Genomic DNA, 26,289 nt, shown 5'->3' with positions numbered 1-26,289 from the left:
TCTTTTATTAATTTATAGAGAAATTTCTAAATGCCATCATCTCTTCACAGACTATACCCGGATCAGTATGTTTTCACTATTAAAACCCAATTCATTATTTTGGCTGAGCCTATTAATGCATTAATATTCTTGAAAAAATACTTTCTACTGTGTGTAGCTACCTGTGGGGTTTACCCTATTGCTCCTTATCTATGCTTAATTTCCACATCAGCAACCAGGAGCTGTTTTGACATGGCAGCAACAGCATGCTTTTATCAGGGCCAAAATCCTGAGATATAGCAGGAGGTTTCACATTGCTTGGAAGACTGTGAACTCTGTAAAGACAAATATCTGCCCCAGGAAGCAACTCTGAGAAACAAAAATGAATGTTTGCAGGCTAAGTACCTAAGTGAGTTCATACAGTGGACTAATAAAAGTCAATGCTTTCTCTCTCTCTGCTTTTTTTTTTTTTTTTTTTTGAAACAGGGTCCTGCTGTCACCCAGGCTGGAGTGGTGCAGTGGCATGATCTCAGCTCACTGCAACCTCCGCCTCCCGGGCTCAAGTGATCCTCCCACTTCAGCCTCCAGAGTAGCTGGGATCACAGGTGCACACTACCACGCTCAGGTAATTTTTGTATTTTTGGTAGAGATGGGGTTTTGCCCAGGTTAGTCTTGAACTCCTGAGCTCACGTGATCCACCTGCCAGCCTGCCAACGTGATGGGACAACGAGTGTGAGCCACCAGGCCAGGCCCGTCAGTACTTTCTCTGACCACAAGATGCTTTGGTTTTGTAGATAATATTAGATGATATTATGACAAAATCATGTATTTTTATTTGAGGGACAACACCATTCTGGGCTTTCATAATAAAATGATGTAGTTCTCATCTCTCTGAGAAAGCACATGTAGAGCAAACTGGCAAAGTTCAAAATATCACACCAAAGCAAGTCAAGCTAAACATACATGGGGAATTCTGACTCTTTTTAAAATGCAGCCAAATAACACATTTGTTTTCCATCAGGAATATATTAGCCATCTGACCAAGATGAGAAGTAACTAAATGTAAATTGATAGAGTGCTTTTCTTTAAAAATCAAACAACATAAATTTTGTACATATAATTGAGTCTTGTGTACCAGCAGTCATTTAATGAAGCTACACTTATTCCAGTGGTGTTGGCAGACCTCAGCAGCTCTCTGGGATTCCTCATTTTAAAAAGCGTCTTTGGCCAGCATCATTTCATTATAACACTTTGTTTTTGACATCCAATAGTCTTACTCAGCTCTATCACCACCAGCCTCCTAGTCTCAGTCTTAAATCTATCTTCAAATGACGAGGAAGAATGAGAGGGAAAATAAAGGAGAGACAAAGAAGAAGAAAGAACACAGGATTGCCAGTTGTGGCCTTGGGGCTTCCCCTGTGGTGGCAACTATGCTGGAGACTGTCAATTCTTCTAGATCTGTCTGCCTGAGAGCTCAGGAAAGCCAGACTGTAGTGTGGAGAGAGTTATAGGGAGAAGAAACCACTGCGTCACTCCTGGGCTTAGTCCACAGTCTGAGCTGTTTCTAAGCATCTCAGACAGAGGCCCCAAAGTCCTTGAACTTGAGGCAATTGGAAAGCAACTGCTTTGATGAGGATTGCTGATTAGAGAGGGCTCCTGGAACATGAAAAGGAGGCAAGAGGACATCCTCAAGGACTTCCATTGGAAATAGAATTTAGTGACTCAGAGTGTCCTAAGTTCCAGAAGTTGCAGTAGAATGAGAAGGCGTGTGTGTGTGTGTGTGTGTGTGTGTGTGTGGGTGTGCATGTATCTTTTTGGCCTAGCCGGTAAAAGGTATCATGGGTTGAATTGTGTTCCTCAAAAAGATGTGTTCAAGTCCTGTGAATGTCACAAGTTCCTGTGAATGTGACCTTATTTGGAAATCGGGTCTTTGCAGATGTAATCATGTTAAGATGAGGTCATGCTGGATTGGGGTGGGCCTTAATCCAACGACTGGCATTCTTATGAGGAGAGGGAAATTTGGACACACACACAGGAAGAAGGCCATGTGAAGTGAAGGCAGAGGTTGGAGCGATGCATCTACAAGCCAACAAATGCCAAGGAATATCCACAACACCTGGAAGCTGGTAGAGGCAAGGGTGGATCCTCTCCAAGAGCCATCAGAGACAGCATAGCCAGCACCTTGATTTTAAACTCCTAGCCTCCAGAATTGTGAGAGAACAAATTTCTATTGTTTTGAGCCATCCAATTTGTGGTCATTTATAATGGCATTCCTAGGAAACTAATAGGGAAAGGGAGGGGAAATAGCCCAATTCTCCCCAGTGTCAGGGACAGGCAAGGGCAGGATTTATCAGAATGAAATAGACCTGAAAATGGAGGCAAGAAAAGAAGCAGAGGATGGGTCATTCTGCTCTCTTTAGGTTGTGAACAGCCTAAATCCAAGAATGAAAATTCTTTTTTTTTGAGATAGGGTCCCGATCTGTTGCCCAGGCTGGAGTGCAGTGGCACGATCTTGGCTTACTGCAGCCTCTGCCTCTTGGCCTCAGCCTCCTGAGTAGCTGGGACTACAGGTGCAAGCCACCATTCTCAGCTCATTTTCATATATATATAAACATATATATATTATATATATATATAGAGAGAGAGAGAGAGAGAGACAAGGTTTCACCATGTTGCCCAGGCTGGTCTTGAACTCCTGAGCTCAAGCATTCTGCCCACCTTGGCCTCCCAAAGTGCTGGGATTGTAGGCATGAGCCATTGTGCTTGGCCAGAATGAAAACTCTTTATACAGAACTTGACCTAGCACCAAGCATTTGTATCTTTTTTATCTACTTTTACCATGATATATGATGATGAACTTTTGCCTGGGTCGGGTCCCTCCACCAACTATTACTGCCCAAGCTTGTTCTTGTGGTCACTGGGTACTTTGCCGCCTTCTCTCACCAGGGCTGTGTTTTTCCTCCAACACAAGTTTGATATCCTCACAACTGGCAAGGATGAGATGGAGGGCAAAGTTGCCACCACCTGTCTACCCAACTCTCCCCCTTACCTGTGCGAACCCCATATTTCAAGGTGTCTCTGCAGTCAACCAAGATCTGCTCCAGGGACTCGGGGTGGTCAGAGAGCTCCAAGTTGAAGCCCTCCATGCCTTCCAGCAACTGGTGTGGATGATGGAAGTCCAGCACCTTGGTGGAGCGATCAAATGTCTTGCGGACATAGTTGAGGAGTATATCCACCACTTCCAGGAGGAACTGCACGGTTTGCTCCTCACCGTTCTTAGCCGGAAGCAGATCTGAATTGAGGAGAGCAATGAATGGTTATCACCTGACTCATATCTAGATTTCTTCAGCCCAGAGACCTCTAATATTAACAATGCTATCTGTATAGGCCTGATTTCATTCCGGGATATGTATGTGCACTGAGAATCTGACATACCACATCCCCAGAAAAATGCATATACACAGAAGTTTTGCACATGCTTCCTGGGGGTTCACAGCCTTTCTGACAGGCTGCTCAGATATGGAATTAAGTGCTCTGAGACGCCGTGAACAACCTGCGACTGCGGTTGTCATCGGCAGGTTGAATGGGCACCTGTGAGGAATGTGATGGAGGGGGCATCTGTCATGCTCCCCTGGGACCAGGGTTTGGTGTTGTGATGTGCTTGGTCTGTTGGCATCAGAGGGTAAGGCCTCTATGAGTAGAGGCTGAGGTCCCCCCTGAAGAGGGTGGTCCTTGGCGGTGTCCTGAGACAGGAAACTGGAGCTGGAAGATGGGGCTCAAGAAGGTGGGACAGGGAACCCCTGCCTCTTTCTTGACCCCATCCTTTTAGGCCTGGACTTTGAGATATCCAGAGGTGACTTTAGGTGACAGGCTCTGCAGTAGTCAGGCTAGAGGTTAGGCAGGGAAAAAAGCTGTAGGGGCCCAATTCTGTAGCTCACAGGCAGGCTGTGCAGCTGTGCACGATACTCTCTGTGACTCCCTGGGTTAGCTCCAGGGTTTTAGGGACATACTGTTTAATACTCTGGTCTGCCTTCTGTGGCCCTATGGGAAGTTCATGGAAGGGGATGGCAGTGGATCTACCTGTGAGCTCTTTGGGAGAGACTGGTAAACCACCTCCTAAGACGAGAGTTGTGGGGCAGCAGGGGATAGTGAAACATCTCTGAAAGGAAAACAAGTTCCAGGACACTCGTTGGTTATGAGGCTCAGCATGCAACTTCCCATAGTGTGATTTTGTGTGTATGTGTGTGGCCAATCTTGCAAGACAAATGTTATTAAGGAAATCATTAGATTTTCTTATATGCAAGGTTCCTTCGACTCTGAGAGTCTATGAATCCATATTTGTTCTCTCGAGTGTCTTTAGAGTTGACTTTTATTGACTGCCTTCATCCAGTTTCCAAAATGATGGAGACCTGGGCAGCAGGGAGGGAGGGAGTCAATTATATTCTCCCAAAGTCACAAAAGCAGTTTCCTGTGGATTCAGAGAGAATAATGACATTTCTTGATAAAAGAAGTAAAATTGCAGGAAAAAGTCAAGAAACTCAAATAAGAAATCTACTGGCTAGCATGGGGTGGGAGTGGGGCAGGGGCTACCTCTAGCAAACAGATTGGAGAAGTCCGTCTCTGTGCGCCGGAAGCGGGCCTCCCGGTCGCTGTTTTCACAGGAAAGCAGGTTCTTGGAGGACTGCCTCTCCTTGAAGGCACTCACAAGGCGACTCTTCTCTTCCAGGCTGTTGGTCCTTTGCAAGAAGCCTATGGCACAAGAAGCTGGTCAGAGAAAGTGCTGCAAACTGCCCAGTCCCTGAGGGTCAGCTGCAGAGCGGATTAACTCTCCAAGCAGGGCTCTTGTTTCTCCTAAGAAAAGAAGTGAGTGTCTGTGTTTTAAATACAGTGGCTCTGGCACTGCTCGCCTTCAGGCAGGGAGGGGGGCAGTGCCAAGTGTCATCAGTGGCAGAGACCCAGTCATGCAAGAGAGAAAAACAGTAAGTGAAGCCTGTTCTCCTCTCTGAATGTGACAGTGAACTCACAATTAAGTAAGCTGGACAGCTTCCACTCCAGTGACCAGCCCCAGGATAGGGCTTTAAAGGAGGGGACACAATCAGAGAAGATGCTGCCAACACTGTTTATGGGCTGTATAACCAGAATGAGGAGGGGAGAGAACAGCAGAGGGAGGAGGAGAGGGGAGGACAGCAGAGGGAGGAGGGTGAGGACAGCAGAGGAAAGATGATGAGGACAGCAGAGGGAGGAGGGTGAGGACAGCAGAGAGAGGAGGACAAGGACAGCAGAGGGAGGAAGGCAAGGACAGCAGAGGGAGGAGAGGTGAGGATGGCAGAGGGAAGAGGAGGGGTTAGGACAGCAGAGAGAGGAGGGGTAAGGACAGCAGAGAGAGGAGGGGTGAGGACAGCAGAGAGAGGAGGGGTGAGGACAGTAGAGGGAGGAGGGTGAGGACAGCAGAGGGAGGAGGGTGAGGACAGCAGAGGGAAGAGGGTGGGGACAGCAGAGGGAGGAGGGTGAGGACGGCAGAGGGAGGAGGGTGAGGACAGCAGAGGGAGGAGAGGTGAGGACAGCAGAGGGAGGAGGGTGAGGACACAGAGGGAGGAGGGTGAGGACAGCAGAGGGAGGAGGGTGAGGACAGCAGAGGGAAGGGGATGAGGATAGCAGAGGGAAGGGGATGAGGATAGCAGAGGGAAGGGGATGAGGATAGCAGAGGGAGGGAGGTTAGGACTGCGGAGGGAGGAGGGTGAGGACAGCAGAGGGAGGACAGCAGAAGGAGGAGGGGTGAGGACGGCAGAAGGAGAAGGAGTGAGGTCCAACACAGAGGATTCGGGCAGACACTTTCCTCCAGCACCAGGTAATGCTCAGAGGGTTGAACATAAGTGGTATTTTTCTGAATGCAAACCTGAATGCAGCTTTTCTTGCACCACCCCCTCTCCTTGAATGAAGGTATTGCAAGACAAAAAAAAGCTTCAATCTTATGTCTGTTGCCATTTAATTCTATAAGTACTTATTGAGCACCTGTTGTACAAAAACAGTTTGCTAAGCATCTAGGATTGGGGACTGATAAAGCTAGTGAGACAGATCGCCTGCCCTCCAGGAGCCTATAAGCCTGGCAGATGGTGACCAATGCTGGAATAAAACTAGTCATCCAAGAACTCCAGAGATGACAGGAGGGATCTGAGCCCAGGGCGGGATTCTCAGTGCCTCACCTCTGCCCCTCAGGGGTAGTGGAAAGTTCTCCTGCCTGAGGTGAGCAGGACAAACTCCGGCAGCAAACGGGGAAGGAGAGTTGAGCCAAAAGGGCAGGAGAACCTGCCAGCGTGGAGCACACTCCCTCCACATCTCCACCATCCCCTGTGGGGCTCCTGGCCCACACGTCTGCTATTTCCCTTGGCTTCTCCTCCTTCAATTGAGCCTCAGTCTTAGCCCGAAATGCAGCACACTGAAAAGAGGAAAAAGTTCTAAGCTTCTTGGTGACCTCAAAGCTGTCTCTGTAAATACCAAGATCCTTCGGGAGTCACATGTGTCACAAGGCAGACTTGGAAGAAAGTCCCAAGAGGTGCAAAAAGGCAAGTTAATCTGGAGAATTCAACTTTGCTTCCCAGGACTACAATTCAACTGTGATGGGTGGGAGAAGGAGGGATGCATGGGAAGGCTGCGGTGATTAGAATCCTCCCACACAAGGGAGCCAGGGGCTATTTCTGGAGGGAAGAATGGGAAAGCAGAGCCACCAAGCTTTTTGTTGCTCCCAGCACCTTTTACATTTATCACTAAAGCCCAAAGGACATGAGAAGGGGGGAAATACACTATAATAGAGCTCCACACGGGTATAAAGATGGGGTTGTATCCTTTTCCATATCTCTTTGCCTACTTCCTGAATTCCTCCTCCAAATCCTCAAAGTCCAGAACCAGGAGCCAGCACTCATTTGCCAGAGGGATGCAGGATCAGATGGCACCTGAACTCTGAGACTGCTCCTCTCATCCCAGAACATTGAGCTGTGGAATTTGCCAGACTTGAAAGACCAAACCCTTGTGGCCTCATGCAGTGAGATCCTACCCAGCTGAACCTCCACTCTGTTGTCCCTGACGTCTGATTAGGCTTCTGACTCACTCCCTGAGTCTCCCCACCTTGAAGCCCCTTCCCTCTGGGCAGCTGCAGGAAGCAGAAACTCAGCTTGAGGTTTTGACACAGGCTTTCCCAGAGATGCCCTGATGAGGCTGAGAAACGATCATTACGCCACAGCTTTTTTTTTTTTTTTTTTTGAGACGGAGTCTCGCTCTGTCATCCAGGCTGGAGTGCAGTGGCATGATCTCTGCTTACCACAACCTCCATCTCCTGGGTTCAAGTGATTCTCCTGCCTCAGTCTCCCAAGTAGTTGGGATTACAGGCGCCCACCACCACGTCCGGCTAATTTTTGTATTTTTAGTAGAGATGGGGGTTTCGCCATGTTGTACAGGCTGGTCTCAAACTCCTGACCTCAGGTGATCCACCTGTCTCGGCCTCCCAAAGTGCTGGGATTACAGGTGCGAGCCACCATTCCCGGCCCTGCAACACAGCTTTAAACCTGCATCTCATTCCTTGGGCTGCACTTCCAGTAATGTACTAGGAATCAGAATCCTCTCTAAATCCTGTAATTATGTTATGAATAGCACACTTACACTGCATTATAATTAATGTTAAAACAATTAATTTGCTAATATAAACATATAATATATATGTTGTCATGCCTTTCACTTTGTTTAGGAAGGTATTTGTTTTCTAAAATACTGGGATCCTCAGAAAGGTAGGTGATCCAGGCCTCCCTTGGCTCTGAGAGGCCCTGGAAGGAACTGCTTCTCCAAGGATGAAGAGGTGGTGGATGACATGGAGGTCAGTGCCTTGACAGTTTCCCTGGCTAGCAAGGGGTCCTGTAAGAAGGGGTCCCAGAGAATGAAGCTGAGTGTACTCACTCTTGCTCTACACCCCAGCTTCGAGGACCTAGTTTAAGCCTGTGGGTAACTGGTCACAGAGCTCTACATTCTTAGAGGCAAAGAGGAAAGCAGAGGAGAGGCAAAGCTGCAGTTGTGTTTGGTTGGGTGCTAGCACACTGGCCAGCCGCAAGGGGAGAAAAAGTCATGACTCCACCTCTGAGCTGAGGGGAGCTCCTGCTGCGGGTTCCTCACCCCTGCTGCCAAACTCAAAGGCTTATGGGGCCCAGTGAGAGAGTGTGTCTGTGTATGTGTGTGTGCATGTGTGCACACGTATGTGTAGCTAGAAAGCACCTGGCTCCAGGCAGTTGTTGCCAAGTGGGGCTTTGAGCTGTGCATGGCATAAGCACCTATGGCCAACAGGGCACGTGGGAGCTGAAGCCCAGCACATTCTCTGTTCACCAAGCTATGGCATGGAATTGCATATGCATAGACAGAGGGGCTCTTTTTCATTTGTTTGTTTGTTTGTTTTTGAGACAGGGTCATACTCTATTGCTGTTGTCCAGACTGGAGTGTAGTGGCGCCATCATAGCTCATTGTAATCTCAAACTCCTGGGCTCAAGCGATCCTCCTGCCCCATCCTCCTGAGTAGCTAGGACTGCAGCTATGTGGCCACCACACCTGGCTAATTTTTTTAAAGTTTTTGTAGAGATGGGGTCTCCCTATGCTGCTCAGGCTAGTCTCAACCTCCTGGCCTCAAATGATCCTACCACCTTGGCCTCCCAAAGTGTTGGGATTACAGATGTGAGCCACCATGACTTCTTTTTCTGATTTTCTTGGGCTAACAGCACTTGCCATGTTTTCCTCCCCATTGCCCACCCCCAAGTTTTTTCAAGAGAAACCAGAAAAAGAGAGCACTTGAAATCTCTCTATTTTTAAGGTTTGGCACTTGATACAAAATTACACAGACACACACACACACACAGTGTAGGCTACATAAAACAGTTCAGGGGCTGTAGTTGGCAGCAAGAGATAAGTGATGGAAGCCCAAGGACACCCTAGGAAGTTAGCAGAGCCCGGAGCCAGAACTTAGGGATCCCTGCAACTCATCATATTTAGGTCATGCCACCATACCTGCAGCACTCTCCAGCTCTTGGCAAGATCATGGGTTTCTTCTAGCTGATTAGTCTCCCTGGGGGATTCTGCCTCCAGAGCTAAGGGTACCTACCACTAGTGGGGCCCAGGGCCTTCCTTGCAGCTTCATTCTGTGGCTTTCGGGGAAGGGCAGGGGGAGAGTGGGTGGGGGTTGAATTTTGGCAAGGCACTGAGGGTGCTTCTGAGAGTCATCCAGGGCAGTGGGTTTGGAAGTGGGAAGAGGACCATGAGTTCCTCTGCTCTTTTAATGTGAAAGGGTAAACCAACCTGGATGGTGTCAAGTCAAGAAGGGACTCTCCAGGTCCATCCCTCCAGGGATGAAAGGAGGGGTGGGTGTGTGTGTGTGTGTAGGCAGGCAGGGAGCTGTGGACCCAGGGCCAACACCAAAGACTGCACTCTGCCTCCACTAGATTAAAATGGAAAGCCAAAGTTGTCTCAAGGTGTGGAAAATAAATCTTGGTGTTTGGTTTCCTTTCAGAATCAAAGGTAATGGGAAGCCTCCTAACCTGTGGCCCCAAAAGCAGGGCATTTTAGCCCAAGGCAATTTCTCCTCAACAGACTACCGTGGGTTGTGGGGAGCAGACACAGGGAGGAAGCTCTCTGAGGACTGTAGCCCCCAGGAGCTCTCCCTCCTAGCTTTGGCTGACAGTGGGGGAGGGGGAGTTGAGGCCAACTCCGGGTTCCCTATTTCCGGACCCAGCGAAGCCCCACTCTTTCCCGCCTCTTTACCCTTTCTGAACTCGTCGGTTATGTCCCCATAAGAAGCACTTAGACCTTTTATTCCCGCGGAAGTGGAGCACCTGCAGCCAGAGGAGCAGGGGACAGCAGGGGGCAGGATAGGGGTGAATGAGGGCTGCCCCCCACCCTCAGCAGGCCGGGCGCCGCGGATAAGAAGCCCTCACCCAGAGCCTGCCCCTACCCTGTCCTCGGCTGCCCAGGGCTCGCTCAGTTCTGCCTGCCCGGCTGGCTGCATGACAATGACGGCTGCAGAAGCCGAGCGCTGCGGCCGCCGAAGGGACCTCGCGCGAAACGCGCCATTAAGCCCAGAATGGCGGCAAGGTGGGGGTGGGAGTGGGACGGGGCTATTTATAGAACAAAGATCAGCGGCCGCAGGCTGCCCCACCACAGGGATGCAGCCCTGGCCTCGCCCCACGGGCGTCCCGCGCAGGGGAGAAGGCCAAACCCCCAGGCCGCCCGGCGGCAGGGCTGGGCTTTCGGTGGAAAATGGTTGGGTCTAGGAATCGAGCGCCCCTTCCTCCCTAAACGCCGAGTCCCAGGGTCTAGAGGACAGAGCCCCAGAAACGCAGGGAGGGCGCGGCGCGGCGCGGCCAAGCAGGGAAGGGAGTAGTTCCCCAAAGCGGCTACTCTGCTCTGACTGCAAACTGCCACCGCCCTCGCCCCAGGACCCAGGGAGGCTGGGAAGATCAGGTGCAGAGAGCACCCAGGCGGCTGGCGGCTCTCGGCGCTCCGGGGCTGGGGCGGGCGGGCGTGTCCCGTGCCTGCTCTGCCGCTATCTCCCGCGCGCAGCAGCTGACGGATGACTCTTTAATAAGCCCCTCGTTAATCTTCCCGCGCCTCTCCAACCTCTGCCCGGGGACATCCGTGTTTTCTGGCCCGATAAGGCTAGAGAATTTTAGTCGGTGAAATGTAGCAAGGAAAGCAAGTCCTCATTGTTCAGCCAGAGTCACTCAGCTGTGTCCCTTCGAACAAATCTCCCTTTTTCCTTTTAAAAAAAATTACATCCTTTGGGCGTTTTCATTTCAGACCCTCCTGTCTCCAGAGAGCAGTTCTTTCTCCTCTCCAGCTCCCTGATCTATTTTCTTCCTTCCCGGTTCTTTCGCCCCCTGCGGCTCCTCGTCCCTGCTCGTCCCCTTTCCCTTCCCTCCTCGCCTTCAAGGATGCGCCAGGCAAACCCTCGTGCCTCCCTCAGGCAGGCCATGGAGGGCTCCAGGCAATCTTTTTCTTTAGCCTCCGAGGCCCCAAAGAAAGAAACTTGAATCCGTTATGACATCTCAGGGCAAAACCCCTCAAGGTGGAGAGACCACTTTCAATGCGACCCTACTGCGCTGGTGGAGATGCGAATGAGGGGTAGGCGATGATGTAGGGGATGGGGGAGATGTGTCAGCTACAGCTTCAGGCAGATACACGCGCCTTTGGTCTGCTCTCCAGCAAGCCAGATCAGTTTACCTTTTCTACGCCACCTTTGGGACGCGCGGGCAGAGTGCACCGCACCGGGTGGGAGCTGCTTGCGCGCGGGGCTAGGAAAGCGGGGTTGCCGCGCGGGGGCGCTTTCCTCCCGCTTCTGCGCCCAGGCAGGGCACCCGGCGTTCGCTCCACGGGGTCTTGGGGATTGGGGACTCCAGAGGAAAAGACCCCTGGGGACCAGGTCTGGGGCAGGCAGAGGAGGGTCAGGGCCTGTAGGGGAGCGTGGTCGCTGGCTGTCCTGGCTGTAATTACATTAGAAAATCAGACCCAAGAGCCCGGATCCCCCTCCGCTTGCGTCCCAGTCTCCCAAGCCCCAAAGGTCCGCGCCCTACGCAGCCCAGCCGGGCCCCAGTTGGTCCTGTCACTTACCGCAGATCTTGAGCCCCAGTTTTCTGGTGCATCCATGGGCCACGCCGCACCAGGTATCGTACGCTAGGACGAGAGAGAGGGAGAGAGGTTCGGTCAGGGAGGCTCCGACGGTGGGGAAATGGGTGGAGGGCAATGGTTTTCTTGGGGGAGGATGAGGTCTTTGCCAGAGCTTTTCATTAAAAGCTACTTCCTGAAAGGAGCTAGGAGCCAAATCTGTGAGCCGACAGGCATATCCTCTAAGCCCCCATCATACTCCCTTCCTGCTCCTGGCTTCAAATATAGAACGGTGTCTCTGAGAGGCGGGGCACCCGGCGCCCCTCCAGGCCCCCAAACGACCCCGGCCCGGCAGCCCCGGAGGTGGGGTCGGAGTTGGGTGAAGGCTGACCCACACGCGAAGGGCCAGGCTCCGATCGAGCTGCCCAACACCCACTGGCCAGGCCCCGCAGACTCAAAGGGCGACCACAGCAGCCCAGAAAGGGAACACAGGCATCTGGGACCGAAACGTCTCATAATTTCTTGGCGGGTCTCCAGCCTAGTGGCAGCTTAAAATAAACTGGCATGAAATGGGGTCGCGGAAGAGTTCAAGAATTAATTGGGTGAAAAATAGTATTTGACTAGATGATCGGGCTCGCATGGCTGCTCTTCAGTCAGACTGGGGAGTGGGGAAGACAATAGTGCGCCTCGGGTCCTCATCCCTGGCCCCTCTTCCCAACCTGCCCCTCATTAACCCTTCCTTCTGACATCTTGGGTCTGGAGCAGGCAAAGGTAAATGGAATCAAGCACCTTTCCTCCGAGTCACAACTGAGGGTGGAGGTGCTGCTGGATTTTCCTTCTTTTCCAGGCTGTTCTCAAACCCCTCAAGGTCTACCTGCTGCCTTCGGGGTTCAACTTCCAGCAAGAAGTGTGGAAAGCAGCCCCATCCCCGCTAAGCCCCCAAGCGTGCTGGTGTGGTGAGCCCAGCATGAAATCCCCTTCCAATCTCTCAAAGCAAAGCTCTCCAAGCACTCCCTTACCCTACCCTGACTGGTGCCTCCAGCTTCAGACAAGTGTTGGAGGCGATAAGGAGAGTGACATCCATTAAACCCGAGGCACAACAGAGCCCCAGCGGGGAGACGAAACAGCCTGAGGTCGGTGAGACATGTCACAGATGGAGTTCCAGTGACAGACAGGAAATTAGTGCAAAAGCCAAACCCTAATAATACCTAGCGGATAAAGAGCTATTTGGACCTGATAAAGTGCTTTCACTTTAAACATCATCTCATCTAATTCTCGTAACAGTCCTATGAAACTGGCAGGAGTGTTGATCTAAGAGTCATTTGACAAAGAAAAAACATCGAGGCTCAGAGAGGTTACATGAGTTTTCCAAGGTCACTCAGCAGGGAAGGTGGAGTTCAGACACATTGCACTGCCTTTCAAAATTGGGGGCTGCAATGAAAGAAAGGGAAAGGGAGACGGGGAGAGCAAGCGAGAGAGCCCCTTTGATGTAGCAAGGGTCGGGAAGACCTAGTGGTTGAGGACAAGGAGGGCTCCAAGCCCACCCAAGGGTGGCTGGAACAAGAGAGTGCCTAAGGTTGCCTGCACTAAGACCACCTCCCAGGAGACTCTAAAGGGGCAGAGAAGTGGAGCTAGCTGGGCGGGCAAAGGTATTGTCTGCAAGGGAGGGTGAGAGTGAATAGAGCGCCCAGCGCGCCTTTGAAGCCTGGGGTGCTGATGCGGTAGCTCGGCTAAGGGCCCGCAACAGTGTGCCTGGGACACGTGCTGCTTGCTGTTTTACAGCAGGGTCCCCGGCTCTCTTGCCTTAGCTTTGGTAGCTTCCAGGCGAACCAGGCCACATGCGGATTCAGGTCATCGCCTCTGTTGGGTCTGCTACCTGTGACTGGGCATTTGCGCCCGGCGACTGGCGGCCACCGGGAAGAAAGGGCGCCAGGAGTGGAGGGTAAATTAACACAAACTGCCTGCTAACCCCTCACCCCCACCCCCAGGCGGCAAAAGGGGGCGGGAAATGTGGAAAGCGTCAGAAAAAATCCATCAAGGCGAAAGCAACACACAAAGGCGCGCAGGCCTCGCGTTCCTCCCTCCCTGCCCTGGCCAGCTCCAATGCCGGTGCCTGGTTCATATGCTACCAGGGCTGGCAACTCTCCCGAGGCCCTCTTTGTTGTGTGGGTAATTGTATCCCTCCTGGGTGGCGGGAAGAGGGGGCTGCAAAGGAAATTGGAATGAGACCTGAGGACTTAACACAAGACCTCCTGCCCGGGAGCCAATGCCAGCGTCTAAAGGGGCTTTCCGGTAATAATCCCTACTTCATTGATGAGGATATTTATTTTCTCAAACATAAAGTGCCATAAAAGCGCATCAATAAGCACTCCCTGTAACCACACTATCCTTCTTAAGCCCTTTCTGTATACAAATTCTGGAAATTCATACAATTAATTACATCTCAGAAACAAAAATAAAGGGGGGAGCGGGAACTCTTACAGTCTGAGGCTGATAGTTTTTTTAGGGGGGTGGGGTCAGGAGACACTTCTTCACTTCAACAAGGAAAAAGAAAAACAATTTTCTCATCTCAAGCCTTTACAGAGGTAGGAAATAAAGACAGATTCTGGAAATGGGTTGAGGAGCCTGTCGCACTTAAGACAGGGAAGCATAAATCCTCCCCCCTCTTTTATCTGGTGTCTCTTTTCTTTCTCTCTTTTCGGGACGTGTCACCTCCTGACAGATATCTTGCCTGGGATAAGGAGAGAGGTGCTCTCTCCTCTCTATGATAAATCTTCTTGCCCCCTCCCAGTTCCCCATCTCTTGCCACTCAGGATGCTGCCCGCTCCTTTATTTATTTATTTATTTATTTATTTATTTATTTCTCTGAGATGTAATTAATTATATGAAATGTCAAGGCTCAGTCTCAGTTTTATGCACCTTTCCCGCCCCTGACTTCTCCCTAACTCGTCAATAGCTTGATGCAAATTTGGAGCAATTAGGGACCTTGAGTTTTCTAAAAGCTGCAATTAACGTCGAAATTTCCGCGATTATAGACTTTGAACACAGAGCAGGGGGAAAGGAGGAGGTCAGATCTTGGCTCAACGAAAGCCGGGGACTGAAAACTCTTATTCCTGTTGGGGCTCCCAGCTCTTCATTCCGCCCCCTGCCCTGACCCCTGTCGTCCCACGGAGCAAAGAAACCACACACAACAGAATAAAAACGACACTCTGGCTGCGCGCCCCTCCTCCGCCGCGAAGCCCTCAACGATCGCCGCCGCTCGGACCTTGCGTGGTCCTCGCTCTCCGGTGCCCTGGCAGTCACCTAGCGTCCCTGACAGCCGAATGACCTCTGGCAGGGACGGGGTCAGAGCCCCATTTATTTCCCAGCCTCCATTATCTCCGCGCTCCCCCTTCCCTTTCTGCCAGCTCAGCCTCCCGACGTCCCAGCGCCCCCATCTTCCCTGCAGTTCATTTGATAGGAAATTGGGGCGGGACCTACTTGTGGGGCGCAGGTTAGTGGTATTGGGGTCCGCTCCCGTAGTCGAAGAGGTTGCGGACGAAGATGGGGTCGAAGACGCCATCAGCTCGGTCGCCCCGGGGCCTCTACTGTCCGGGGTCCTCGACTGGTCCGGCGCAGAAACAGGCTGCAAAGAGAAGCGAGAGCTGTGCGGGGAGGACTTCCGGGGTCCTGCACACCGGAGGGACTCGGCAGCCGGGGGCACGGAGGCTCCCCTTGAAGATCCGGCTCTGGAGAGACAAGAGGGAGGAAGGGCAGCGAGCCTGCCTGGTAGGGGTGCGCAGGGGTGGGGGCAGCGGAGGAGACTTGCGCGCTAGCTCCGGTACTGGGGCGCGGGCAGCGTAGCCCTGGGCCGCTCTCGAGTCTGGCAGTTGCATCGGCGCGACCTGGAGTGAAGCGCCGAGACGAGGCGGTGTCGGGGTGGGGGTCCAAGGCCAGTACAAGACGCAGGGGTGTGGGGGACTGGGCTAGGAGCACAGGGGAGCGCTCAGTGAGCGATTTTCCAGCCGAGCCGCTACAAGCCCCATTGGGCACTCAGCAGCCGGCGTGTGGGCCAGCGGGGGGAGGGCGCACGGGGCGGGCATGTCTGGTTCAGTGTCTGGTTCCCGTTGTTGTGTCTTGCTAATTCCCTGGAAAGAAAGAGGCTAACTGCTCCGGGGACTAGGGACTTTGGTGAGACAAGGTAAGAGGGGGGAAAAGGCCCATATCTTTATGTTCTCCCTCGGACTTGGCCAGAGAAGAACCACAGTCACCTTGCACTCCAGACAGCCAGAAAGCAGCGAGTCGGCACCTTGCTTGTCTCCCTCTTATCCCAGCCGGTTTTTAGCCATCGCTAAGCCTAGGGCGAGGTTTCAGTCCGGTTTCAGCGTTTCTCCTCTACCTAGTCCCCTGAGGACCCCAGATTTCTCGCGGTACAGATCCAGAGAGGGTGGGGTAAGTAAGAATGGGGAACGTCACAGGGGAAACGAACTTGCGCGCAGCGCGCAGGAGGCGGCGGACAAAGATCTTGCGCGGCGCCCCTGCTCGACTCTTGGCGCTGGCGCGATGGCACCCGAAGGCCCCGGGACAGAGAGAGTGCGGGCTAATCTGGGTAGATCGAGGACCCCGCAGAGGAGCGCCCACCGGCCATCGCCTCCACACCCTCCCTCCGACCTCACACCTAGCCCCCCGCGCGCACCGGCACAGCAACTCGGGCAGCGGGTCGACTACGGCCGCTGGGAAAGTAACAGGTTACCGTTCCTAGTAGCGCCTTCGGCTGCTACTGCCCAGGCGCCCCTTGGAGGGACAGGCGCTCGCAGCATGGAAGCTCAAGGGAAAATCGCTCTTGCCCCACTTCAACTAGAGCCTCAGCCTCCGTGCGTCCCCGGGGCGTGAATCCGGAGGGCAGGGATAAGAAGAGTGACGAGGGCGGGGGGATCCCTGCGCAGCGCACCCATGGAGAGCAGGAACTAGGGCGGGCAGGAAGCACTCATTTCGGGAGGTTGGGTGGCCGGCGCTGGGGATGGGGTTGGTTGAGAAGCCGCGGGCGGAGAGGACCTGGCTGAAAAGCCACGGTTGGGTGCTGGGAAATCCAGGTGGTCGCTCGCTTACCCACCTCGGCTCGGCGACAGCGAGCCGGGCAGTCCCGCTTTTCCTTTGCACAGCGCCCAGCGATCCGCTCGGCTCGGCCCTGACAGGCGTAATCTGCCCGGCGTCACCTCCAGCTGCTTCCTCGTTCTCGCTAGTTCCGTCTCGCACGCGAGCGCCAGGAGAAGAGAGAGATTCGGAGAGGCGGCTGCACGGCTTCGGGGTAGGCGGGGGCAGAGTGGGGAGGCGGGGACCGGATCGGCGGGGAAATCACGAGGCCGTTGCTCGCGGGGGCAGCTCGTCGGCGGAGCGGCGGGGCTCCTCTGCAGGTGCCTGACCGCCTCTGGAGCTTTATAGGGCGATTATAAATCCAGCTCACGGTTTTGCGCCCGGAAGGAAAAAAAAAGGTCTTATGAGTAATCCAGAACGTACTCAACACGCTTTTTTTTTTTTCCTTTGGAAATAGGCAGGCTGTCGGGTGAGAGGAGGGAAAAGATAATTCCTACGAAGAGTTCTGCCTTTCTGAGCTTTTCTTCTTCCCTCCCCTCCTTTCCCCTCTCCCATTTCCCCTCCCCCTCCCATATCTTGTAGGAGATGAGCGGCGGTTTTGCCTCAGTCCTTTTCCCCGGGGTTCCCCCAGATCTGTGACCCTGCGACGCTTCCTTGAGCGAAAGCGCGCTTTGGGTCGTGTCCTCGTTGACTCTGTACGGAGCTGGGATTGTTGTAACGGCAAAGGAGGCAGAAATGAGGGGAGACCTCTCAGACCATGGAGGAATTACAGTTTCCTCATCCAGCCCTAGGCCTCATCAAAGTACCACACCTGGCCACAGCTACCCGGTGCCACCGGCAGAGAAAAGGACCCCGCGTCCCTTTCGCTATGCGCTCGCCCCTCGCTTTGGCCCTGGTGATGGGAAAAGAAGGCCTCCTGATGAATCACGTCTGAAGGTTGATGACACGCACGAGCGCCGCTGCACGCGCATGGGGAACCCGAGCACAGAGGTGCCCCGGGAGGGGAGGACCAGCCCCCCTCGCCCTGGCCCACTGCCCCTTCGATTTCACGTGCTTTAAGGATTCTCCCTTTGCAACATTTAGGCGTAGTTGAAAGAACCGCTGCGTTGGGAAAAGCCCCTCGCCGTAAAAATGCGTTGATAGAGAAATTCCCACCAGAGGGCGCCAAGAGCCCAGAGACCCAGCGGCCCTGCTCTCCCGGGTCTCTCCTCCAGCGCCCGAGCAGAGCCCACACCTGGAGCTGCCGGCCAGGCGGTTACGCGCCGGCCTGCCTCTTCATGCCTTCCCTCACCGCCCTGTCACTAGTTTAAGTTCTCCCCTTTCTTCTCCCCCAGTTTCTTTTTCTTTAGGGCAAAAAAGTTGATGTCTGTGCGTGTCTGGGTGACACCGTGTAGGTAATGATTCCTTTACTGGTATTTACCATGGTCCTCCCCCTCTCCCCCGGTGTTGCAGCACGCAGGGGTTATTTATACGCACGTCTGGGGCCTCACTGGTTCAACCAAGGCCCGTGCGTTTTCTTTCAATGCCTTATCGCCTTTCACCACAACACAATGGAAACACACAAAAATATTATAAATCACCGAGAGTTCCATAAGGGAGATCGAAGGGTCCGCCCTGGGCAGACATGGCCTGATCAGCAAGAGGGATCTCGCTGTGGGGTTTGAAATAATCTCGTTGCCTTTGGTACTAAAGAAACTACTGTTTTGTCGCCTTGTCTCCACCTGACAATAAAATCCCGGGCACTTTTTAGGACACAAAAAACATCCTAAACGGCGGGGCGCGCGGTGACTGCAGCCCTGGGCACTGAGGCTTGGGGCTGGACAGGCTGGGGGTGCCTGCTCCACGTAGGAAACGTCCCCCCAAACCACTCAACCAGCAGCTGCTCTGCGCCGCTTGAAGTGGGCGGCATACAACCAGGTGAAGCTCGGAATTCCATCCACCGGCCCTCCTAGAGCCTTCCCCTAAACGAGACGGTCGCACCAATCAGGGAGCCAGGTGCCAGTGCTAAATCATTCAAGACGCACGGGGCAGGAGACAGGAGGGAGGAGGCAACATATCTCCTGGTGCCGCTCGTTCTTCATTGTCCAGCATAGACGCCCGCTCGCCCTGTCTCCTCAACCTTTTCCCAAAACCCGTGATTCCCTGGAAAGGAAGATTCGTTTACTTCACCTGTGGCACGAGATTGAGACATTTCCAAACATTTCCTCCTTTGACCCCAGAGTTCAAAACACCCCTAACGTTTTAGCCAATAAAATAATCTCGTTGGAGAAGGAATCTTCTGCAAGGCTAGGTATCGCAAGCTGACGCTGAGTCCGTCCAGCTTCGAGGACATCCCTCTCTTTCTCCTTTATGGTGAGTAGGGGAGGAATAAAGCCTCTTGCCCGTCCTTGTTTAGAATGTTTAATTGAATATTAGCAACAATTGATTAAACGAATATTTACTAATCCCCTACTATGTGCCAACCACTTATTTTTTGGGGCTTGCATTGTCCCTGCGGTTTATATTATCCTGCACGCCGGGAGTGGACATTCCAGTGAGGCAGGGAGAGGACCGGACTTAGAAACTTCATAAATTTGATTTAATTTGCAATGATTTCCTCCTCCAACTCAGACTCTTGGGCACAGCAGGAATGGTAAGGAATTGAAGGCCTGGAATTCCACCCCATCCAGACACTGAGTTTTGAGGTAGGGCATAGATCTTTCAGCACGAAGGACAGCGCCCGCCCTTCTGGTCCCCACGCCTCTGTTTCGTTTGCTTCCGCCAATAGCTATGGGCCAACCCACCAGGCTCGCCCCAGCCCTCCTCCCTCCTGGCAGTAACTGCTGTGTTTGTTTTGCCTAGATGCGGGGTGAGGTATTTCGCCCACTGCTCTTCTCGCCGGTAGGAATTTGAACTAAGAGTGGCCGTGGTTGTCATTCGGCTCTAAAAAACATTTGAAACCTATATTTTTGTTTATGTCTTTCACTCTTCCTTTAATCTTTTATCACTCCTGGGGGAGGATTCTTGGGATAATGGGGGTGGAAAAAAGTATCCTCTCCAGGGACTCGAACCGGTGATAAGGGGTGGCCCGGAAGGGAGTGGTGTCCGCCCAGCTGTTTCGATTGTATTTGAAGCGCTTTGAAGAAATGGGAACGCGGCGCTCAAAGGCAGAAGAAGGAGGGGGCGATGTGCGACCCCTCCAGTCTCTCTCGGGCGTTAGGGATTTGCAAGCTTGCAGCCCCGGCTACTCCACCCTGTCTGCCGAGGATAACGTTTCCTTAGGTCAACCACGGCTGGGACTTGGGAACACGACCCTCCGCCCACAATGCCCTTTATTCCTTTCCCCGTCGTGGGTGGGTGGGGGATTGTTTAAAGATATTCCAACCGGATTTGGGGCCAAGCCTTTTCTGCAAAGGGAAAAACGGGTGGGTAGCAGGAGCGTGAGGCGTTGAAGGAGCGCCCAAACGGGCTGCGGGGAGATCTTCATGCCTAAAACGTAGTCAGTCAAGGTGAGTAGACAGGACAGGTCAATTTTTTTTTTTGACGCAATTAGAATTTTTAGCCTCCAGGAAACGTAATTTAGAGCCACGGTATTGGTTCGTTTCAGCTGGCTCCTTAAAATCTATTTTAAGTGTCTAATTTATGACCAAAAAGGAAAAAAAAATGGCAGTGCTCACCGGTTAATCGTCTGTCTCCCGAGACGAGAACTGGGGGAAGCGTTACTTAACCTTTCATTCTGCTTAAGTCGGAGCTAAGGTCCATTTGCTGTTTTTGTACTTTAAAGACAGTTCCCTGAATTATTCTGGACTTTCTTGAAGGACCATAGCTAAATCCACACTCCCATCCCAACAGACCACACAACACTCACAGCTGGGAGGCAGGAAAGTGTTAAAAGCGTGCGAGGGGGTGGGAGGGGTGACAGCAGAATGCTGGAAGGCTGGAGAGGACTCTAGGAATTACAGTCACTTTTTCTAAAGAAGAGAGCTGGATTCTTCAGATAACTGGCAAATGGTCCTTCCCCCTTGATAGTCAGAAGATGAAAATATTCTAATACAAAGAAATGAATCAAGGAGGACAGGGTGATATGTGTTTGGGCAAATCTTGTGCAAATCTTAAAACGTCCAATTCTTGCTATTCCAAACACGAACACAGAATGACCACCAGGTGGCAATAGATTACAATTTCTGAGAAGAAACAACAGGGAGCAGTTCTTCAAGGAAGAATGCAGGCTCATACTCATCCCTGCCATATTTCACAAAGCAGGGCCTTTTCAAATGGTCAGAAGTGCTCCGGAAGTGACCTGAAACACCCAGGGTGGTGTGTCCCTTTGGTGAAAGACTACGGGATGCATGGCATCTGTTTTTTTCCCACCTAGCTGTGTCTCAAATGTAGTGAACCTTTGAATATTAGGCAAGAAACTGTTTCACTGCAAAACTGGAAACCAAGGAAATACAGTTCTCGATTGTAATTCTGATGGGGAGCTTTAAAGGTATATCTGTGTTTTCTGATCTCAACAAAAACCAAGGCAAAATCAGTCCTTCCCCAAAAGGGTGGGATGCAAAAAGGAGGATTTCCCACCTGAGATGCTTTAGTGAAATACAGAATTCATGGGAGACTGATGAGAGTAATATTTTATTTATTTCTTTTAGCATAAAAGCTCTTGAACTATTTAAAATAACAGATATTTAGTTCCCATTTTCAAACATAGGTATCTGGGACTGTTGTTTGTGAAAAGGTTCTGGAAAGTTCTGACTTAGTTGTGCAGAATCTAATAACTTAAACTTCTGTTCCAGGCCAGGTTTCTTCCCCTAATCCTGTCCAGTTACTCAGGGGAGGAAACTGGAACCTTAACAGAAGGGGTGCATGATTGATTGCCATTCCCATTAGGCCCCACCTTCAACATTGGGGGTCACATTTTAGCACGAGATTTAGAGGGGACAAACATCCAAACTATATCAAATATTGTGACAATAGCTAATGAATACACTCTCTTATACCAAGAAGGGCAAGGGGGGACTGTGCGCGGTGGTTCACGCCTGTAATCCCAGCACTTTAGGAGGCCGAGGCAGGCAGATCTCTTGAGGCCAGGAGTTCGAGACTAGCCTGGGCAACATGGAGAAACCCAATCTCTATTAAACATACAAAAATTAGCTGGGTATGGTGCTGCACGACCTGTAATCCCAGCTACTTGGGAGGCTGAGGCACAAGAATCGTGTGAAGTCGGGAGGCAGAGGTTGCAGGGAGCTGAGATCGTGCTACTGCACTCCAGCCTGAGCAACAAAGTGAGACTCTTGTCTCAAAAAAACAAAACAAAACAAAAAAAAGCCAAGGCAGGAGCAAGGTGGAACTCAGGGTAAAGTCTGACATAGGCTGCCCAGAATTGCTTACTGTGAGCCCAGTCTGGCCAACAGTGGTGGTGCTGGGGTCTGTGAGGGACATTAGAGACCTCTCTCTCTATATCTTGGTCTCTCTCGCAGTCTCTCTCTCTTTAGCAACATGACTAATAATTATCCTCATAGAGGTAGGAAATAAGTCTCAGGGAAATTGTGTGGTGTGTTTATTGTATGAATTCTCAGTTAATTATCACCTGAGGTCTTCTGTTTTCTTGATGAGGAAACTTACGTCCAGAGAGGCTACAAGACTTCCCAGACCACACGCTTAGTGCGCAGGGGGCTGGAAATGCTTTCTTCTTCCCTCAGTCCCAGTGCCTTGTGCTTGTTCAGTGAAGCCTTCTGGCTCTGTCACATAATAATCATTTGACCTTGGAAAAATCACAGAATCTCTCCAGATCCCCATAATGGGAGGGTTAGGGTGCAAGATAAGACCAGACGAGGCTTCATTCATCTGAAACAATTTATTATTACAGGTATTTTGTGATTCTTCTCACTGGTGATTCTTCTCATGTTGTAAATACCATGGACTCAAGAACCTCTTGAGGCCCTCAAGGCAGCTTTTACTGGGAGAAAAGCAAAAACGTTGAAGTCAGTCTGACTTAAGTTTAAATCTAGATTCTACTTATCGGCTATTGTTTGACTGCTCCAAGTTTACTTCTAAGTAAAATGGGGGTTAATAGCAGCCTTGTGGGCTATCTTATTTGATGCTCATAGAACCCATTTTAGGCCGGGCGTGGTGGCTCACTCCTGTAATTCCCAGCACTTTGGGAGGCCGAGGCAGGCAAATCGCCTGAGGTCAGGAGTTTGAGATCAGCCTGGCCAACGTGGTGAAATCCTCGTCTCTGCTAAAAATAAAAAAAATTAGCCGGGCATGATTGTGCACGCCTGTAATCCCAACTACTTAGGAGGCTGAGGCAGGAGAATCACTTAAACCTGGGAGGCAGAGGTTGCAGTGAGCCGAGATTGCGCCACTGCACTCCAGCCTGGGCAACAGAGCAAGACTCAGTCTTAAAAAAAAAGAGAACCCATTTTAGCAAGCTCAAGTGTGCCTAGTTAATGGTGTTCAATACATGTTTAATTGCTGCTTCTGCTCCTTCCCCTTAGTTCAACAGTGATTTTGATCAATTTAAATTTGTTCTCCTTGGTTGTATAAGCTAAGCATAATATTTGTATTATGCCAATTTTTAATACAAATACAAAATACAAATACATAATATTTGTATTTTGCCAATTTCTTTTAGTAGAGCTACTGATCATTCCCGGATATAGGACTCAAAGCCCTCCTCTTTAGTGCCTTAGAGGTTTTTATTAGTCCACAAAGATAGTTTGATTTGTAGAGAAAGTTTTCTGATGGAGTATTCAGACTCTTAGGAAAGGGAGAGAGGGAGCCAGTTTTGTGATGAGGTGACATTTACCCATAATTATGGATTTTGGCTGGGATTCAATTTTTTGATTGTTTCAATTTTCCTACCTTCATTCTCTCCCTCTGTAATCTCATCCAATCTGGCAGTTTTAAATATCTTAATTTTTATTTAAATTAAAATAAAAAAATTTAGATGTTATTGACTCCCAAATTTATATCTTTACCCTGAACCTCTGTCCAGCATTCCAGGTTGATATGTCCAGTTGAATTTTCCACTTGGATTTTTTTTTCTTTTTCTTTTTTTTTTTGAGATGGAGTCTTGCTCTGTCGCCCAGGCTGGAGTGCAGTGGTGTGATCTCAGCTCACTGCAACCTCTGCCCCCTGGGTTCAAGCAATTCTCCCGCCTCAGCCTCTCTGGGATTACAGCTGGGATTACAGGAACGCGCTACCACGCCCAGCTAATTTTTGTATTTTTAGTAGAGATGGGGTTTTGCCATGTTGGCCAGGCTGGTCTTGAACCCCTGATCTCAGGTGAGCCACCTGCCTCGGCTGCCCAAAGTGCTGGGATTACAAGCATGAGCCACCACACCTGGCCATCCACTTGGATTTCTAATAGGCTTCTGAAATTTAAGGTGTCCCAAATTGAACTCCTGATGCTTTTTTCCAAACCCGCTCCTATTACAGTTTTCTCCATCTCTGTACATAACTAGAGGCAACTCCACCTTCCAGTTGGTCTGGTCCAAAACCTTGGAGTTCTCACTGACTTCTTCCTTACAATCTGTCAGTAAATTCTGGTGGAGCTGCTTTCAAACTTTAACAACTTTACCCTCTATTTCTGCTCTTACTATCCCTCGTTTCCTTCCCTAACACGCAATGTAAAATACTAGGTCATACTCATATCATGGCTTTCCTCTACTCAAAACCCTCTAATGATTCCGCATCTCAGAGGAAAAGACAGTCTTTATAATACCGACAGAGCCCTACACATTCTGACCTTGTTACCTGTTTGAGTTCTTCTCATACTGCTCTGCTCCATCCTCACTCCACCCTAGGGACAATGGCCTCCTTGCTGTTTCATAAACATGAACTAGAATGGGCCAGGGACTTTGTAATTACTAACCCTGTGCTTGGAAAGCTCTTCCTCCAGGCGTTTGTAGGGCTTGTTCCTTCTCATTCTGTCTTTACTCAAATGTTCAAGTGTTCTTTTCCCAGTGAGGTTTTCTTTTATCCTTATATTTAAAATTGCAGGCTGGGCACTGTGGCTCATGCCTAGAATCCCAGCACTTTGGGAGGCCAAGGGTCTCACTCTGTCACTCAGGCAAGAGTGCGGTGGTGCAATCATGCCTTACTGCAGCCTCGACCTCTCTGGCTCACATGATCCTCCTACCTTAGCCCCACCCTTGAGTAGCTGGGACTATAGGCTCCCATCGTTACACCTGGCTAATTTTTTGGTTTTGGTTTTTTATATTTTATGGAGACAGGGTCTCGTTATGTTGCCCAGGCTGGTCTTGAACTCCTGGGCTCAAGTGATCCTCCCACCTCGGCTTCCCAAGGTGCTGGGATTACAGGTGTGAGCTACTGCACCCAGTCTGCTTTAACAGGTTTTCAAAGAAAGCTCAATTTAGCAAGTTTTCATTTGAGATAAGTTTCTTGAAGTATTCCCTTAATTTTGTTTAGTGACATATGATTTTTAATATTTTTTCTCTTATTTTCTTTCATTGGCAGGTTGTGAGCTAACAGAAGGTGGCTTTAGATGAGGATGTTGTCTGCTGATTTAAATACTCTGTCCCCCCACTGGGTGCCGTGGCTCACACCTGTAATCCCAGCACTTTGGGAGGCCGAGATGGGCGGATCATCTGAGGTCAGGTGTTCGAGACCAGTCTGACCAAATGGTGAAACCCTGCCTCTACTAAAAATACAAAAATTAGCCAGGCATGGTGGCACGCACTTTTAATTCCAGCTACTTGGGAGGCTGAGGCAGGAGACTTGCTTGAACTTGGGAGGCGGAGGTTGCAGTGAGCTGAGATCGCTCCATTGCACTTCATCCTGGGCAACACAGCGAGATTCCATCTCAAAAAAAAAAAAAAAAAAAAAAACACTCTGCTCCCACCTTTAGTTGGGTTCTTCTGATGCCAGTTGGAAGAAACTGAATTTGATGCATGTTTTGCTGGGAAAGAGATTTTCCGCTTAACATATTATCCAGTGGTAGTCAGGGAACTGTGAAATCTATCATCTTAAAGAATAGTCACTTTCAAGCAAGTCTTTTTATGGAAAAACATTTAGAACTTTATTAGAGATGAAGATACATTAGGGACCTGAGAGCATGGGACACCAAAAGCCTTGTTAGAAAATAGCTGAAGTATTAAAAAGCGGGGAGAGGAGTTTATGAAAATTCAGTATTAAAATATATGTTGTTGTGCAACAACAGGAACTACATAATAAATCCTAAGAAAACAGGGACTTTGGGGGCTATTTGTGATGGATTGCAATTAACCCTGCTTAAATATCCAATTAGGCATCAGGGTAAGCAATTTGTAAATGTACTAACTGGTTAATATTTTATGAAAATCAGCAAATTTCTATCTCAGGTGACTTTTTCTTTTTCTGTACTTAATGAACTATTTATTGGCTTATTTATTAGTATTTATCGTCATTAAAAGCTTCCATCACACCAGAAAGAATACTAAGGCCTGCTAAAACACCTCACATAATTGGTACTCCATGAATGTTGATTTCCTTCCTTATGTTAACTTTTCTGATTCTAAGGTCAATTTTACCTTAATTCTCTTTTAAAGTTTTTTTCTTTTGAAAAAATGTACATCTTCTTTCTTTTAAAGTAATATATGATTGCTAAATAAAGCTTATGACTTTAGAATG

The 26,289-nt window shown here is 50.4% G+C and overlaps 1 protein-coding gene and 1 long non-coding RNA gene across 4 annotated transcripts in view; one reads left to right on the top strand and one right to left on the bottom strand.

Moving 5' to 3' along the window:
• GAD1 (glutamate decarboxylase 1) overlaps nucleotides 1–17,032 on the bottom strand; it is a 47,495-nt gene extending 30,463 nt beyond the window's left edge. For 2 of the 3 annotated variants that reach the window (XM_063644711.1, XM_055289681.2), the window contains exons 1-5: nucleotides 16,697–17,032; nucleotides 15,085–15,229; nucleotides 11,611–11,673; nucleotides 4,570–4,728; nucleotides 3,029–3,271 (exon numbers count right to left, since the gene is read on the bottom strand). In XM_063644711.1, coding sequence (XP_063500781.1) covers nucleotides 3,029–3,271; nucleotides 4,570–4,728; nucleotides 11,611–11,673; nucleotides 15,085–15,166 — 547 coding nt within the window. In that variant the 5' untranslated portion in view covers nucleotides 15,167–15,229; nucleotides 16,697–17,032. The remainder of the gene's footprint in view (nucleotides 1–3,028; nucleotides 3,272–4,569; nucleotides 4,729–11,610; nucleotides 11,674–15,084; nucleotides 15,230–16,696) is intronic. The other variant, XM_055289680.2, reaches the window with a different exon arrangement.
• LOC134737345 (uncharacterized) lies at nucleotides 15,269–19,620 on the top strand. Its single transcript, XR_010122173.1, has 2 exons — nucleotides 15,269–16,891; nucleotides 17,260–19,620. It is a non-coding gene; the product is annotated as an uncharacterized lncRNA (long non-coding RNA).
• The last annotated feature ends 6,669 nt before the right edge of the window (nucleotides 19,621–26,289 follow it).

This window comes from Symphalangus syndactylus, chromosome 8 (assembly GCF_028878055.3).
Source record: "Symphalangus syndactylus isolate Jambi chromosome 8, NHGRI_mSymSyn1-v2.1_pri, whole genome shotgun sequence".
Classification (NCBI taxonomy): domain Eukaryota; kingdom Metazoa; phylum Chordata; class Mammalia; order Primates; family Hylobatidae; genus Symphalangus; species Symphalangus syndactylus.
The sequence above is the reverse complement of the archived record's forward strand: the minus strand, read 5'-3'. Positions and strand labels throughout refer to the sequence as shown.